This window comes from Scophthalmus maximus, chromosome 12 (assembly GCF_022379125.1).
Source record: "Scophthalmus maximus strain ysfricsl-2021 chromosome 12, ASM2237912v1, whole genome shotgun sequence".
NCBI classification, from domain to species: domain Eukaryota; kingdom Metazoa; phylum Chordata; class Actinopteri; order Pleuronectiformes; family Scophthalmidae; genus Scophthalmus; species Scophthalmus maximus.
This window is the reverse complement of record NC_061526.1, coordinates 3,079,431-3,098,188: the sequence shown is the minus strand read 5'-3', so window position 1 is coordinate 3,098,188 and position 18,758 is coordinate 3,079,431. Positions and strand designations below refer to the sequence as shown.

The following is an 18,758-nucleotide window of genomic DNA, read 5'->3' as shown; positions in this document are numbered from 1 at the left end:
AGGAAACTTTTATTAATTACAGAGGATTGTATGCTTGTATGCCAGTAAGGATTTATTTTATAGTCAAGTAAGTAAGGTTGTAAAATATCTGTTTTATCGACAACCTGAAAACTCGACTACTCACCGTTTCGTCCATGCTGCTTCAGCGTGTTGGCAGAGAGGTGGATAGAGTTGCCTTGTCCTCCAGTTTGTGGGAACTTCAGATCAAGCAAATGCCCATCCGTGCTCATCCTGGCCACCTCCAGCTCTGCGCACACACACACACCGGACAAACCACAACAAGAAAACATGTATATATCAATAACAAATGCGAATAAGATGTGCTACAAATTGTACAGTCAAGAATCTGCAGAGGCAGAACAGTTTTCAAAATCCAGCTAAGATCTACAAATGTGCTTATTTGTTTTCTTGCCAAGAGTAAGACGAGAATATTGATAACAATGCCATATCTTTTAAATTACTTTTAAATACCACTCTGATCAATATCCAAAACACAACTCTTTGCTAAATAACACTCAGCTGACTGTAAAAGCAAGCATGGATTAGTCACATCAGCCAAAGTGCATTATTAATGGAAAGATAAAAAAGAAATAAAGGAAAATGTGCTATTGTAAATGTCAATTCTCAAAGCTCAAACTTTTTTTCCATCGCTACCTTTCATCTCACATCACATAAACAAGGTTATAACATGGTGCAGTCAAAATAACGCTCGTTTTGATCTTTCAAAAAAAAAATCCTTTCAACACACAAATGTCAAAATCTAAGCGTTACACTAAATGAACAATAAAGCAACTCGAATGCTTCTGCACCTGACCTCTGTGTGAACCACTTGTCATCGCTGCCATCAGGTAGAGACCTAACAACTACATGACAAAGCAGCAAGCTTCACATCTCCAGCCACTTCACTGATTCAAAAAGCCATCCTCTTGTAGCAGCTGATTTTATTTCTCTCCAACGGGCACTAAATGCAACACATCCTTCCTTGATTCTCACTTTGCTTTGAAGGACTTTCTCCCTCTCAACCCTCTGTGTGATGGGCAGGTTAGTGTCTCACTATAGGCTTCTTAATAAAATGATTACAAGGGTTCAGGTGACGTTGTTTCTTCTTAAACTTTAGGTTGTCGTTGAAAAGAGAAAAAAACAGAGACTCTCGTTTCAAGGAATCTTTTTTTCTCATGATGAGCAGGGAGCGAGTGATATGAGGAGGAGATAAACACCAGCGAGGGAGGACGAGGGAGCTTTCTGCGGCAGCTCAACAGCTGTTGTGTCTGAGGCGAGCTCCCAATTTATGGCTCAAAGACTCTGGCGTCATTCAGCAGAGGAAAATGAGGCGCTGATAGGAGCCTGGCAGAAAGGAGAAGCACATTCCATCAAAGTTATTAGAGTATGATAGAATTCGGTTCAATAAAGCAGTTGAGTCTGCTCTAATCTCAAGTGCCGGCGACCTGTGTACAGTCTAGGCATTCCTAAATGTCACATTAACTCCCGACACGCTCGGATGAATCTGGTGACTCATTACAGCACCAGGGAGGTCTGCAGAAAAGTTCCACAAAACTCATATCCCCGAAAGAAGAGGTGACGCAGTGGTTGTAAGGAAACACTATCGTGGTGGCACATAGTGGTGCTGTAATTTATTAAACAGTTTTCTTAAATAAATATGTTATATTCTGAAGTGCAGTCATGGTGACATGCTGGCGGTTAAGGTAAAATAAACATATTATGTTCAACTGTCATCTTTGTTAGTTTCTCTTAAGTCAAGTTCAGACTGCATGACTTTCAAAGTCGTCGAAATCGCTGTGCAGTTCACACTACAAAACTTGCTGTCTTGTAGTCGATGAACGCATTTGCAGATTCTTTTACACATTTCCAAATCTGATTTTAAACATAAACACGTATTGAGATACAGTTGCGCAACTCACAAATAATAGTGCAACAATATTAGCCCAATAGGTGACTGTTCAAATAAGTCTGAATGATCTCCATGCTCTCCTGCGTCATCCTGCCTTTTTATTTCAGTCTTCAAATCTCACCCCGTCTTGGTCTCTGATTGGCCGGAGAGACACATCACTGAGCCTCTCGAATCACATCTTTTAAGAGTTTGAGTTGAGTTTAGACAAAGATGTTGAAGCTTGCATTGGCTGACTGGAACAAGCTGTTTCATCCATGGTTTCACAGTCCACTGGCTCATTCATCAACATCTGACTGGCGGCTGACAAGTCATGTCCAATCTTACTTGTACACTATTTTAATCCCACATTTCTGAAACACCCATTTGTATGAATTAGTTACAAACTGCTGCTTCCACAAACGGCAGAACCTTTACTGCCAGATCCAACCGCAAAAAAACGTATGTTTAAAAAGGTCACTTCCCTCACGTACAGTGTCAATGACTGAATTGTTATTGTTGTGTCAAGATGAATTTCAGACCAGTGTCTTGAGACAAAACAACATTCATGTCCATGCTGCCTACATCCATCTGTCGACCATGCGGGGTCCAAATCTACATTTTCATGGTCAATGACACCGCACTAATGGCAGCCATTGCAACAACATATAAAGAGTCTGGCAGACGGGTCTGCGTTGGACAATCTCAATCTGAAACACAGGCGTGAGAAACAGAAGCGTCATTAGGCCCGATGAGGCATTCAGCAGACGTGTCAGTGGACTATGACACCTCTCCTTTTGATAAAGGTTAGTGTGCATGAAAAGCCACAAAGGAGGCCACGTTAAATCTCTCCTTTGTATCTGTTCTCATGCAGAGGCTTCCGATACTTTCTATGAAAAAAAAAAACAACAACTTTGTATTAATATTCTCTTGTGCTTTTGCAAAGACCGGGGGGGGGGTTTGGTGATACATTCCTATTCAACTTAGCAAAGACAATACCCCAGATAGCTCACCATTCCCCGGATTCCAAGCCCTGCCTTTAGAATAAAGGAAGCATTTTTCTTCCCCCTCTCTCATTCTCCTTCCCGTGTGGTTTGTGTAAAAGAGCTTACGATGGGCTTTGGGGAATTTCTTTGATGCCATAGTAGATGTTGGACCCAAAGGCTATACCTTCAAAGCCGGTTTAAATAACATGCTAATCGGCAGAAATCTGTTCATAAGATTATCATGCAGAGAGTGAAGCAGCCCTCTTGTGCAGACAAAGCCCGAGAAGCGCACACGCAATGTGACGCGTGAAAACAAACTCAGACACAATGGGTGAGGAAATATCCTTTTTTTCCCTCTGAGAGCAAAGAAAAAAGATCTCATCATCAGCTTAAGCCTAAAATTGGAACAAGGCATTCTTACGGTTTAACATTGGCTCTATTCGCTCTAAAAGCGGGGGAAAAATCGGATCACTTTGACATTGAGCGCGTGTCACCAGGTGTGATGTGTGCGAGCTACAGTACACCTGCACACATATAGCCCTTCACTTTACTCGTAATTCGGTGCAAGAGATCAATAATTAGCCGCAGCAGGGATTATCAATGTTTAAATGGGGCTCCTTGCCCTCATTTAATTACCCCGCGTGGCATGAGGGATTGCAGGAGCCAACTGGCAGGAAAAAAAATGAGCCGGGCAAACAGAGAGATAAGGCCTAGTAAACATGTCACCGGCACATAATTAACCAGGCTACCACTATGCGCTATAAAGCTGTGCAGGCATCGGCTCATTCGCCTCTTCAAACGAGCCCAGAATCTCCTTAATACCCAGATGAATTGTGTGCCAGATACAATAAAATCCATTTTATTAATTCTCCTTACGCTTGCTTCCTTTTAAGTCAGTAGACCTATATTTTTTGGTTGCCATGGCAGCAGGAACTTGGAAAAAAAAAAAGAAGTTCAGAGAAGAGGGCAATACATCATAACATTATTCTTTCTTAATTCCCCTGGGCCCAGTAGCCACTGTCTGCAAAAAAAAAAGTTATTGAATACCATTTTATTTTATGCTTAGCAAATGATTCTCAATGTAAACCGCAGATTTAATAAATTCCACTTTTCAACAGCACCACTGGGGAAAATAGTAATGACAGAAGTTCCATTATATCTGTGCTCACTTGGTATTTGCACACTGAATAATGAGCACTGATTCCAGATCCGCACGACTAGTGGTTAATTCCAGCTAATAATTTACATGAATATAAACACAATCATTTAAGATAATCGTCAATTTACAGCTAACTGCCATCAGCCATGAGCAGCCCTGCCAAGCCTCACCTCCTGTGGGGGAGGAGGCATTAATCCAGTGACCTTCACACTTGTTCCGCAGCCTCAAGTGCTCCGCTGTCGATATGACAGCACCCTTGATCAATAGCAGTAAGGCGAACTTTGTAGCCCCTTTACAACGGACAAGACCAGTGAAGGATGAAAAGCTTCACACGCCGGCGAAAACTACGCTGAAAAAAACCCCCATTACAGACAACAAACACTCAGCTCTGCAAAATTAGCTGCTAATTTTCTAAATAACATAACTGACTGTGCTGAGTCTTTCCAGCTGAGCTGATAATCTGTTTTTCTGCAGCTTGAGGGGAAATTAACTTAAAATTCAAAGTGTGATTTGCTTGCTTCAATTCAGTGGTTACTGTTTTCATCTCTGAAAAAAATCAATTCTGTGGCGTCTGGGTAGTTGTGTTTACAGTCATCAAAGCCCCCACTCGCTCTCTGTGAATGTTCCTGCTCTATTCTCACATGGGCTCACTCTGACATTTTCCGGAAATTTTACTAGGGGACTGGCGGGACAAGTTACTGAAAATGTCCGAAGCAACATTTGCGGACATTTGCATTCTCAAATCCATCCTTCTGGACAACTTCAGGAAAACACCCAGACTTTATTGCATGTCTGAAAGCAGCTACATCATCTTTTAGTGTATATTTGAACTTTTGCTCACAGCACCAGTACACCTGGAATGAACCTTCAACTCTGCGCTGTATCTACGTCTCCACTTAAAGCTGCGAAGTTATGTCTCAAAGTTACAACATGTTGACTTACGTACGAAAAATCCCAATGAGTTCCATACAGTGAGGAACAGTGAGGACACATGGCACTGCTATTGCATCGCGCTCTGTATCAGCAGAAAACTTAATCTTAAAAAAAGTTGGATCTGCCACATTCCTTTAGAGTAAGTAACATTAGCATGTGATGATAGTTTCAACTATTGTAGCGTATACTCACGGATGTTGTCTGTGTTCTCTTGGACAATATCCGTCTTCAGCAGGTTGTCGGCGAGGACAAAGGCCCCTTGCTCCACCGTGTCCAGCAGCATGGTGGCGGCCCGCAGCTGCTCGCCTGTGCTCAGCTCCCTCCACGCCGCCTGGGCCTGTGGTTGCAGCAAATTGTTGACCGTCTCCACCATGGCCTGGGGAGTCCAAATCATTGATTCAGTGAAAATGGGCTAAGCTGGCCTGAGATTGGCTGCTTTTGTTTGCATGGCGATTTGGGTTGAGTGAAGGACAATCAAAGAGAGTTCAGGACTGAAAAATTAAATCACAAAATCCTGTGGGATTGTGCACAGAAGAAGCATGAAGTGTTCATTTCTCCCCTCTTTTCTCATTTGGACGGAAATACTGTAATCAGCTTTCTACTGAGAAATCTCATGACCCTGTTTCAAGATAATTTACAAGTTATGCTTTTGGACGTGGATCGTCAACTAGTAGGAGCAACACCTGCATCTGTAATGACACTGGATATGTTGTCAGCTTGCTTTTGTCTCTGTTTCCTTTTGTCTACAGCAGGAATTAATCATGTAAATGAATCAGAGCCAATACTTACACGACTACAGGCCAATTCTTACATGACCCGAGGCAAGAGTCTGTAATTGGTGCAATGAATGTTCTTCCATGCAGACAATCCCAATACACACAGGCAATACAATAAATTTTTAAAAAGCCACAACACTTACACATTCCAGTGGATGTACAAGGTATGTGGCTGGTAGCAGGCATCTACCACCAATCAGCTGAAATCTCTTCTGCATATTAATGACATTGAACAACTATTAGGCCATCTTTAATCTCCCCCACAACAACTCTACGGCAAGTAAGCGAGAGAGAACAAGAACGTTCTCAAGACAAGATGAAAAATTAAGAGCCATTAAAGATTTAAAAATGCCAATGGCAAGATTTATGAATGGAATACTAATTGGTCAAGCAAAGCAATTCATTCCCAGTACCACTGCTCCGAGCAGCAAAATGAGCCTGACTGCCCTTGGAAGAGAGCGATATCCGAGCCATTACAGTGCACTAGGTGGTCAAACGCATAATTACAAGAAATTTCCTGGATTGCTAATAATAGTCACGGCCTACGCTCTGCAGGGAAATCTGATTAAAAATGCATTTTTAAGCTCCCTTTCAGTTTCTTCACAAGACACTTTACACCTCATGATGTGTGTAAAAACAGGAGTTGTCATGCCACAAAAGCCACTGAACTTCGCTTCGATCCCCCTTTTGATCACCGGATCATGAAAGGGAATGAGAGTTTTAGTGTGACTCCAAAACAGCATGAGGATAAAGCCAAAGGCAATAAGAAAAATGTTGCGCTTGAGTGTATCAAATGAATTCCTGATCCAAAATAAGAAAAACAAAAAACAACAACCTTTACAGTCACAAAGCATAAGTATTATGGAGCCCTCCAATTACCTTAAAACGTTAAGTTGTATGTCTGTTTCGAACCGCTGTGATCGTAGGTAAGAAGAGATGGAGGACTGGTTGTATTGAATTCAACAGCGCTGACTGAGAATTTCAAAAAGCACCAGCTGGCTTTTCCTTATTCAAAACATAGCCTGCACGCATTAAGACGCATTAAGACACACACACACACACACACACACACACACACACACACACACACACACACACACACACACACACACACACACACACACACACACACACACACACACACACACACACACACACACACACACACACACCACAATCTACCAGCTTTGATGTAATTATTCATTATCTGCAGCCAATCTCCATTCACACCCTTTGACATTCAGCTAAAGGCAGAGGTTGATTCACTCTCAATTAAGGAGCTCTTTTTCTTCAGGCACTGACATTTTTTCCCTCTTTGTTCGCAACTGAAAGATTGTTTAATTTCGCCCCAGTACTTCTTGGAAGAAAAAAACTGAAAAAGAAGAAAAAAGAAACAGGTTCCTCAGAGAAAGAATTGGCGGTTTTGCGAAGGAGGCTGTCTCACTTTTTTTCACTTGCATTTGAGACGTGAAAAGAGGTTCTTGACCCAACCCCAAAGCCTGAGGGATGGGTCAGAAACTTGATAAGGAGGGAATATGCAATGGATAATTAATAAACACGAGTAGATAAAACAACCAAAGGCAGGGTTGCCTTTGGGTTGCAAGTATCAAATGTTCATATTGGAATAAAGGTGTGTTTTTCTTAAAGGCCTTTACAAAGCAGAAAAGCTGACATTCGCTCATGGTGCATCAATTTGGACATGCAAGGACATTCCCAAATCATGGCGATGCAAATTATTCATTACCACTGTTAATATGCAAACATCATGCCAAATTTGCCTCATTCAAACCAGAGACTGAATTCACAACATGAGGATTGTGGAGTCTCCATGTGTTTCAAAGTGGGCTTTTACTGATTACACAAGAATCTGAACTTGGGTACACACTTACTGGACACAAGTTTGAGAATGACCCCATTCCACTGAAATTCAGGAATTTCATTTAAGCAGTGAATAACCATTAATGGTTAAAAGGTAAGTGGTAAAGGGGACAAAAAAAATTATTTTTTTAGAAATTAAGAAATGGGTTTATTTTACAGCTTTCCCATAGAAATTACAGTAAATGAATCCTGGGACGTTAATGCAAACAATCCATTCACTGTTACTACACTTTGTTTGGACAATACTGATACTGTGCAGCAGGAGTGTATTAGTGGTTAGAATAAAACAAAATGAGTAACAAAGGAAGATGGACAGGCTTACAGCAACAATGCGAAGCAAAACATTATCAGAGCAGAACTACAGTGGCTTTAAATGATGGATGACCAGCAGAGTGATTTGAAATGAACTGGATAGAACATGAAAGCAAAGCAACTTGCAAGTGCAACACATTAGTGGGAACTTCTGCAACAGTTCTGGGACAAACTTTCTGGACCATGTATGATTTCCCTTTGTAAAAGAGCATGTCCGGCTGCTGTATAGGAGAGGAGACCTTAAATTCAGTTCAATTCCACAAGAAGAAACCAGGATTTGCTGCTTTTTAAATCTCAATCCAAAATTAGCTATTCAGTAAATTCCATTTAAAAATATTCTCTCAAGCACAAACATGTACAATGCAATAGGAAAAATGTGTCCTTTAGTTTTTATAGTCACCAAAAGGAAAGGACAGCAAAAAACGATTGTGGAGGCTGAATAAGAGTGTCAAATTGTGTGAAAGGAAGATCTGAGGAGATCCTTGCAGGGACAATTACCGTCCTCCATCACAAAACTGTACATGGAACTGGACCATTTGTATCCTTTTTTGTCTTTAAAACAGTTTACCAACTGTTATCAGCAATTTAGACAAGTAAAATGGCTTCAGTTAAAGGTCATGTAGAATGGAAAAATGTATTTTCTGTGTTATTACTTTGTGTCCCTGAGTGTTTTGTTCATCCATCTACGTGTGACAAACTGCACCAAAGCTATCAGTGAGGACAGCAATGTCATGTCCTTCATATTTCTTCCCCCTTTGGGATTTTTTTTTACATCCCAGCTAAGGCTCAAAACATATTCACATGTCTTTTTTAACACCAAGGTCCTCATTTCATTTTTCCTGTTAGGCATCAACATAATTTTCTGACAGGTTTTGCAACCAAGGTCGTATGTGTATGTAAAGTCAATCCGATACAATGTCTTCATAGATTTCAGTTTGGTTCCTGTCCCACTTATTCTTAAACCCCAAATCCCTCCCAATGTTAAATCCCAAATTTTGATTTAAGAGAAAAGGACATCAAAAGATTTCAGAGTCATTTTATGAGACCTTGGCAGTTAATGGATGGGTTTAGTTTGATCCAAGTGGCAACATGCGCATCCAAAAAGCCCAAAACACTCATGATGACACCTCACGTTGACAGAGTTTTTGCGCCGCTCCAAATTTCGGTTCAAACTGTTCTTACATTTCTCAACTGGCAACCAAAGCTTCATTGGGGCTAAATAAATCTCTCTCTTTTTCTTTTTGCTGCGTGTTAAATGAGAAGAATGATACCACTCCCACGCCTTCATCTGGTAAATAGGAAGCTGCATCCAGTTAGTTTAGTTTAGCATAAAGACTGGAAACCGAAATTCAATAGTCTTAAATCATTTTTAATGTGACCTAATGAACATGCTGTATTATGTTTGTTTAATCAATGCAAAAATATATGGCAGGCACACTGACTTCTTGGAAGAAATAAAAATATCAAACATTTCTTTGAGCTAAGATGGTAATGGTACATTTAGAGGAAGGGCAAGAAGTTTTAGGTGGGTTGTATAAATAAAAACATGAGCTGAAAATTATTATTCTGTTATTTGATCATTTTTGAGGGCCAGTGTATTTGTACACCAACCAGACCTCCATGTTTTTCCTACTTGCCATGATGCCGTTTCAGTGCCAGAACCCTGCCTGTTTGCATTTGTGTTTCCACTATGTAATCCGTTCCCATATGGGGAATTGTGTTTCTCCCAGAGCAGGCAAATAACATTTTGAAAACCTTGGGCTCATTCTACAAAATTTCACGAGATCAGTGAGAACAGCATCGTTTTCAGCTTCAGTGGGAAAACGCAGAGGAGTGGAGGAGTGGGTGAGTATGGGTAATGGGGGGGAGGGGCGCACCCCCAGCAGCACAGCACTACCATCATCATACCCTGTGCAGTTGCATAGCAGAGACGTGATGGTGGCTTGCTGCTATTTTACTGCTATTAGCACACTGTCACTCCATCTGTCAAATGCCGCAGCTCACTCTGCTGCAGCAAACCCCTTGAATTTTCCCCGTGCTGAAAGAAGCTAAAAAGAACAACTATATTTTACTGTAGTTCCTGGTACGTGAGGAAATGCTAATCGTTAACTGGACTCACTGCTGGAATGTACCACTTGGAACGAGGATGACGACGGTGTGTTAAAATGCTGCAGTGCACAGACAGTTTTTACCACTGCAGAAGGAAGGAAGGGTTGAGCAGGACATTCTTGTTGGCTTGGCACCAGTTCAAGCCAACACTGTGTGTGTGTGTGTGTGTGTGTGTGTGTGTGTGTGTGTGTGTGTTTCTATCTGTGTGCTGATTGATGAAATGAACTCTGGGTCTAGGAAATTGATTCTGGCTGAGGCTGATCTCCCGTGCTTCCCTTTCTGGCTCGTGTGCACTCTGTTCCGGTCCCCTCGTTCCTCCGCCCTCCTCCCTTCCTGCTCAACCGTTGGTTCCTCTCACTTTTTTTTCTCTCGCTGAAGTTGAAGGCTGATCTCAAAAGCAGGTGGGGGAGAAAAAAAACAACAACAACAACAACAACAACCCAAACAAGGTGGGATATCTTGTTCCCGCTGTCCTCCTCAAGCTGTTGCATCACGTCTGCCTTTCTTTTGGCCGTTTCATTTTACCTGCTAGCCAAATCAGCTGTCTTCTCTCAGAATCTCTGCAGCGTTCTTCCTTAATATTGCATGAGACCTCTCTCTAAGCGGTAGGTTGTGTCTGTGTACTGTGCGTGAGTTACTGAGGGATTACCTTTGTGCCTCTTGTCTATGTCTTGGGTTTCATCTTACTACTGTACAATTCCCCAGTAGCAGGCTGTCGCAACTGGAGATGGAGGCCGCCTTTGTTTGCAACAGACTCACAGTGGAGAATTTTGTTGTATTTGTGCAAGACACTTTCCTGTTTTCTGATCTCCTGCTTTAAATTTCCAGATAATACCGTTAGCCATCAAAGCAAACTCAAATATTCATCCATGTTAAGTCTATTCCACAACACGAACTCCATCAGCTTTTCCCTTTTGAACAACACTGTCTGTTGTTTTCATTTCCATATTCCATCATTCACTGTCAAGGTATCATCAACGGTTTTTCAGCATTTCCTGAAACGATTAACATTAAAAGATTCCCAGCCTCTAGAGAGACATAATAATCCTATAGTTTTACTTTAATTTAAAACGTGAAGTGCAGTACTAGTTGAGTTTCATCAACGGCAACTAGACAGCTATTTAAAAATATCAGTGTAGCAGAAGAAATGGGAATTTCTTCCTCTTCTTTACTTTTGTTGCAGCAGTGTTACTTTTTTTGGCATTTCACTGCCACCATTGGATGAAATTGTGTGCAATGATATCATTGAGTATCACACCAATCTCCATTCGCGCACAAGACAGAAAATCCGAAACCAGGATTCCACAGATGAAAGCTCTTAAAAGCATTAACAGCTCTGTTGTGTTAACTGTGGTCAAATACTGTTGATTCCACACCCACTCGTATCGTTCACCCTAACATCACCCAGCTTTTAATGAGCATAGTTATTTGTTGCACTGGCAACAGATTACTTTTACTTATTTATGCACTGTATGTGTGAATTAAAAAAAAACCCAACTCAAACACATAATAATAAACATTCTTATATATTAAATATTCTTATTGGAGAGAAAAAAAAAACAACAAATGCCTGAATGTTTTGCGAGATCCCTCCTGCTCCCCACTCTGGGCAGAGACAGCTCACAAAGATTATTCAGGCTGAACTCTTCACGGCCAGCCAGATGAGGAGGTCTCTGTTTATGAGAATGTGTTATCTTCATCTTTCAACAAATTGACTACCAGGGAAATTTTTATCATCTCGTTACGTTCCCCAACGAGGAGCCTCCTTCCGTTTCGCCTGCTCTAAGGTCAGCCTGCACTGTGACACTCCCACTGCTCATTTTTGCACGCAAAGGTGTCATTTTAATGAGGGGTCGGAGCTCAATATCCTCCCTGCATCCGGCAAATTCACACTCACTTGGCTTTTACTGAGGCACGAGATATTATTTTGATGTTTCATGTGGTGAAGCTGGGTCACGCATGGCATACTTTACTATAAATCCCGCAGTTTCAAGTTAACACTGAATAAATGCCAGCGGGGAAGAATTTATTTCAAAGCCAGTGTGTCTGACTTAAGCTTGGTAATATATATATATGGGAATAATCACAGTAATTGGACGACCATAATGTCACTGCCTATAAACAAGCTGCCATTAATATGACCAAAAGGCACGGCAGGAAGGCCTCCATTTTTATCAAGTTTGTTCAAAATCAAAGAGCACAACAGAGAAACATTCCTGCGGGGGAATTCAGAACACGGGGAGTTGATCATTACACGCTTTGTAGCTTTATCAAGGCCAAATTCTCTTCAGTGGGATTAAATTGGCTATAACATGAAGCAGACATCCCTGTTTATGAACAACTGAAAAGGATTCAAAAGTACTCATCATTGTTTCATCTGCAAAGGATCAACTGAGGCAGGGATTTCGACACGGTCTGAACAGTTGGTAGTATGCAGCTGAAGCTGCACATTAGGCCCTCTGCATTGAACGTGCCTGACGTCTTAACAAGGCAGACCTCAGTACCGAGAGCCATCTATTTGTTTAGCACTTAACCGTGATGGAAGTCCTCAGTCTGAGAATCAGTCCTCATCAGACATATCGTCACACATCGACCACGAGGCCTCTACTTTCTTTCGGAATAGGACTCTCCTTCATCACAATCACACCCGCACTCGCGCAGTGCTGGTGTAGCACTGTCGAAGTCTGTTTTGCAGCACCGTGCGACGGTCGCCGAGCAGAGGGGCCGCAGAGGCAGGTGAACCTCTCATTTGCTTTGTATTCCACTGCTAATACCACTCATGTCAACCACCAGGGCCCGTTGGAGAAAACATTGCCCAATTTCCCTAATCAATGAAAGTCTCTCGGAGGCTGGCAGCGCATGCAGTCAATGCCAGTGTTTACCTAAGTCCGCAGATGTTCCTCCATTATTGCGGTTAGTCAAATGAAAGCATGGCACGGTTGTTCGAGTTTGTCAACCCAGCAGGGGGACAGAGCCGAGGGGTTGTGTACAGCCACGTATGGCAGAGTGCAATACATCTGCAGAGTATAAATCACACTGTGGAAAGAGGAATCCAGGCGCAGAAGCACGCACATACACATCAATCTGAAGTGAATATAAATTTATCCAGAGTACTATATGTTTTGTCTCTTCTTTAGCGACATGAATGGCTGGTCGTTCACATTTTTGGGCATAAATTGCACCTTGTTATTCACAGAGTGTCAGCAGTTAAAATTATGAGGCTGGCCTTAGTCTATTTTTAACTCCTGTGTAAAGACCAAAACCAATAATGTTAGTGCATCCCTCAAGACTTCCCAAATTCCCCAAGGACACTTGTTACTCCCAAGAAAAAAAAAATCTAAACCAAATATGGGTCACAAATATGTAGTTTTGTAAAAACAAAAAAAAGAAAAGAAAAAAAGAGCAGCTGGGCATTGTAGTGTGGTAAAAAAGGCGGCCAAAAAATTAATTCTTGAGCATTAAAAACAACCGGATGGCACATGACTGAAGAGAAAGCAATGTGCCCGTGTTCATTGTGATGAAGGGTGAATATGTCAGCCATTTGCAGCTGTGAGGCTCACATATAATTTTTTTTTTTTAGCGTGGAGGTCTGTGGAGAATGATTGTATCGTGGTTTGGCCACACAGACAATTGACATTTGCCGGTTGTGGTTGACCGATTGTCTTTCTGCTGTCTGACAGTTGTTTACAGAAAAAGAAATATGGAATACCAACTAACTGCACATGTGAGAACTCAACCACACACATACTTTCCACTTGGACGACATTCACACAATCACATGGCTCCACTTAAGTTGAATACATGTTGCTTAACATGATCACTACAGACACACATGTGAAACAACATCTGGCTCACAATACTGAAGCCTTATTGGACACATCTGTATGAAAGACAGGGATTTCAACTTCTCACATAGTTTTCCTGTCGAGGTATAAATGATTCTGATGACAGCTCAAATGTCACCCCGGGGATTAGAAAATCACTCAGTAGCCAGAGAAGTAGCTGAGTGAAGCGAGAGAGAGAGACCCTCTTAAATTAGGACACACATGTATTATGCATTAGGTAGAATCATAACATGCCATGACTTTGGCTGACTTCGTAGTTAGAAGTTGACTGGCTGGTATAATGAGGTCACTTCTTTTGGCTCTGAAGCATTTGCTGAGAAATGGAGAAAGTGTGCTACATGCCTAAGAGCTTTATTTTCCCCTGATGTGGGTTATTTCACTGGAAATTGGAGCTGATTTGATAGATTTGGGATGTTTTTTTTATTTGTTTAAATGATTGACACACTTGAGAAATCCACAATAGATATATATGGCATCGGAAAATATGAAAACATTCTCAGCCTCATGCTCCGGCCAAACGTATCAGAGAAGGACGACAACACCACGACACATCCATGCAGGGGTAAATAATAATAATAATACTATTATTATATTATAATAATAATACCTGGTAGGTTTGACATACTGATGGCGTTTGCTTGGATGCAATGTAATTAATATGATGATATTGAAATTTGACCATTTGATTTAACATGAGCATGACCACGCTTACAGTTTGGTAAACATACCAACCATGACACTGTGGCTTTGCTTCTCAATTCTTTGCTAGTTATTTTCACTTCAAAAGGTCAGACTTCAAATTGTATGTTAAAAATGAAAGTGACGGCAAAGTTATGAGGAAAATTGTGTCCAAATACCTGAACATAAAACCGGCAAGAGCGCTCTCTTTTCTGCAGCTGCAACCCAAAGAAAATACAGAAGTTAGCGAAAGGTCAACAACTCAAACCATCCCACTTGAAATACATTTCTGGTTGAAGTACAGATTTCAAAGTAGTGACGGGGGAGAAAGGCAATCACCTCACTCTTGAAAGTTAAATGCTCACTTTACCCAAATAGTGTGAAAAGCAATACTTGAATTATACATCATTGTCAGCAGATACTGGAATGGGTCAAACGAGACGAGTCAGATGATTTCCTGTGACACTGCTAAATGTTATTTTTTATTGCAATTTTTACGTGAGGAAAGTTTGCGTGAGAATTCTGGAGAGCAATATATGCTTTAAGGCTACGTCCACACTAATAAGTTTTGGATTTAAAACACATCACCTTTGCTACCTTTCAGTTTTTATCACTCTGGAGTTTCTGAGTCCGTAAAACTGAGAAGAAACATCACTGGCCCCATTTTAGTTTGACAACTCCAAAGTTGCGTTTTAGTGTGGAAAGGGCAGAAACTGAGACCTTTGCTAACAATGACGCAGACACACTTGTATGCATGGGCGGAGATCATTTCTAAACTGTTTTCAAACAAAAGCGTTTTCGCTTGGACAATGCCTAAACATCTGTCACCGCTGACGGAGAAGGAAGGTTAGCAACGATTTAGAATATCTGAAAATTGACAGAAAGCTCAGATTTAAAGAAGTGATTCAGCAATGCACGGAGAGTGAATTGCGATCTGATTCAAACAGTGTGGGCAAAAGAGCTAGCGTGTGGCATAACAGCTAGGTTCTGGTAGCATGATAAATCCCATGCAGATTAGCTCCAAAGAGTAACATTTCCCCATAAAGGCGCTTCCTGCTCTACATCACAGCCCACTCTTCTGGAAACGATCCCGTCCGTGCCGTTAGCCAGCTACCCTTTGATCACGAAAACGACACTGATCTCGCAGTTTGCCAACTCAATCCTTTCATTGCCTGCTGGCAGAGAGCGTTGTGCTTTGCAATGAGGGGGGGAAAAAAAAATATCTTTAATTCGGTTAGCTCTTTGCGGATTGTGTCAAAATGATTGAACTGAGGTAAACCACCAACCACTGCCAGAGCAGAGAGGACGGGTATTGTGGACTCCGGTGTTTCCTTTGGGAAAACTCTCACTGGCGAAGGAAGCTGAACACAAGAGAAAGATGTATGACATTTTTTTTCTCCCCATAGTTGTGTCACACTGCAAGAATGGAGTATATATCAGCTGACAGAGAATTATAAATCAATGGTGAACCCATGACCTCTTGAAGAAATTATCCTGGTTTGGAGGAGATTTTATTCCCCTCAGCCCAACTGTTCTCTTTCCTCCTTATCATTTCCTGATTTTTACAAGAGAAACTAAAGACTACAACATCAATCTCGACCCCAGCAGTTCGTCTTCCTTGAATGCTGTGTTTTATGAGAAACTTTTTTTTTCCAAGAGGTATTATAAACTCTAGTTGCTCCTCAATGTGAATTTACTCGTGGTGTTCCCTTCTGAGGCCTTTTGGCCATCTTTACTGCCATCTCCATTGGAGAAAACTGGCACTAAAATCTGAATGGGGACATCTGTGTCTGTTGTGGCAATGAAATAAAAACCGCCCTGAAAAAGCTATCCCAGAACAGGTGTTCCGGCTCCTCTACAAGTGAAGGCGCTCCAGCAAATTAAAGACTGACATTTGCTTTTCTGTTGGCTGCTCAGCAGACAGAAAGCATTATTTTAGCTCATTTTGCATGACTTTGCCTTACTGGGCTCTGCTGTGAATTGGGGAATAGATGCATTAGCTTCAGCAAAAAAAAAATGAAAAGCACTGTACTCCCACAGCTTAGATCATGCCCACTGAAACCTTAGCCAGTTCCATTAGTAAAAGAAATCAAGCTTTTGACAAGCATGACATACAGATAACATCTTTTAAACTACATCCAAGTAAAACTGAGAGAATATAGCATGATACTACGGTGAGATGTGCTCGAGCTACCCACTGAAAGAGAAGGTCTGCTTTTAGTATGCACCGCAGCACGGGCCAATAGTGGTTATCATTTTACCTGACAGCACAGGGCAAAGCAGTGGATCATTAAAAGAATACATTCTCTTCAGGTTTGACCTGATTTGCACCTTGTGGTAGGCGGGCCTCCATTTTGGAAGTTCCCAATGGTTTAATAGGCAGGACAAATGTGTTGTTTACCTAAACTTCTTTCATTTTGAGTTCTGATAAAAGTGTTGATCAGAAAATGGCGGACAAGAAGAGGGATAGGTCACCTTTCATTCAGGTCATGTTTATCCAGCCTGATAGCTGGCCAGAATATTCTTTCTAAGCGGGCGGAGAAGTGGACAAGACCGTTTCTCTCTCTACCTTGTTGAGGCTCCGGGCGGCGCTGTCTTTGCCGCCTGGCGTGAGGTTCCTCAGCTGCACGTCGAGGAGATCCACCAGCTGAACCATGGCCTTCACTGTGTAGGTGATGTCCCCCGCCTGGAGATTGCTCTTAGTTTGCTCCGCCAACTCCCTGGCAATGACTGCAGCTGTCTCCCCAGCCTTTAACTGTATAAAAAAGGAAAAAGGAATCATATCATTATTATTTTTTGGTTTAGTTTTTTATTGAGCATGCCCCAACTATATTGTTCACTACCTAAACACTGGAAAACTTGCTATATATATATATATATATATATATATACATATAAACTTCATATATATGCAAAGATAAATTATGTTTAGCCTATTTATTTTCCTTTAGTGCTTCTATATTGCACACAATTAATGTGGTGAGATGTTACTCAGTTGACTGTACACTGGGGCCGATATTATACCCGGAGCAATTATAAAATCAACTATTGAGGGAATTTCCCCAGGCAGCCTTAGACCTTTATGAAACTAATGGGGTGAGGGAAGCAGTGTATATATGGTACTGTACACAGAGGACAGATGCTCGTGGATATTCATTTTCCTTATGTTTAGGTTATGTGATTTTTGTTTCTCGGGATTTGAAAAAAGAAACATCATTATTATTGAGTGTTTGCTTTATTCTGTTTTGCATACCTTTTTTTTTTTAAATTTCAATTCTACTTTCCAAATAATAATTTATTTGGAAAGCAATATCTGTCAACTATTCACTTTACTCTTTGAAAGTGTAGTCACCTTAGTTTCCCAGTCTTCCAAAACAAAGAACTAAATCAGAAACCTTAAAATTAATTGAAGGGTATGCTTATTTGACATTATATAAACTGCAAATCTTACCATGCCAGGCTGACTAGCTAAGCAAACATTACACATTGTTAGTGAACTATATCAGCTAATTACTTCATTCATCTGTCTTAGTTTTTTCTCATGTTACCTTAAAAGTTAAGTATGAGCAAGGATGTGAGCAAATAGGCTCAGAAATTTAAATGATCATTAACTGGCGGGGGTGCTGACTTTTTGATGCTGCACCAACACCAGGGCTCATATCTAGCAAGTGGCACACCACCATGACGCCACCCGGGGATTTGTAAACTGCCTGCAACCAGTGGAGCTGCCCTCTGTTCATAAGTATTTAAATCGGACACACCAAGTCCATCTCTGAGCGTCTCTGACAATATATTTCAGTTTTTTTAGTGGCTGTGAGGCGTCGAACTAAGGCAGACCCTAGAGTTTTAAACCTGCCCTCTAACAATAGGCTCAATTGCTTGAACTAAGTATTGTCGCACAATCTTGTGGAAGTCTCAAAGTCATTGAACATTTGAACCATCGCCTGCTCACACCTAACTCCTGTATAACAGCACACCATGTATTCGCCTGTGCAAAGCACTGATGTAAGGTTTGCTGTGTTTGTGGAGGTCTTGATGTCGTGCACCTGTCTGACTGTGGGCTTACATCAGTCTCTTGCTCCCTCGACTCCTTTTCATGTGCTTCTCTGTTAGAGCTTTTCAGGTGAACTTTCAAATTAGTGGAACCCCCCCCCCCTTTCAGCTGTATCCCACAAATGTCACTGTCACTCTTCATCA

General features: G+C 41.3%; 1 protein-coding gene across 20 annotated transcripts in view; it reads right to left on the bottom strand.

Annotated features, from left to right (window-relative positions):
• Nucleotides 1-18,758, bottom strand: part of LOC118288653 (adhesion G protein-coupled receptor L3-like) — a 192,960-nt gene that overhangs the window by 38,695 nt on the left and 135,507 nt on the right. For 16 of the 20 annotated variants that reach the window (XM_035615117.2, XM_035615134.2, XM_035615195.2 and 13 more), the window contains 4 exons: nucleotides 17,131-17,316; nucleotides 14,741-14,779; nucleotides 5,156-5,339; nucleotides 125-247 (listed from right to left, as the gene is read on the bottom strand). In XM_035615117.2, coding sequence (XP_035471010.1) covers nucleotides 125-247; nucleotides 5,156-5,339; nucleotides 14,741-14,779; nucleotides 17,131-17,316 — 532 coding nt within the window. The remainder of the gene's footprint in view (nucleotides 1-124; nucleotides 248-5,155; nucleotides 5,340-14,740; nucleotides 14,780-17,130; nucleotides 17,317-18,758) is intronic. The other 4 variants (XM_035615049.2, XM_035615088.2, XM_035615178.2 and 1 more) reach the window with 1 other exon arrangement.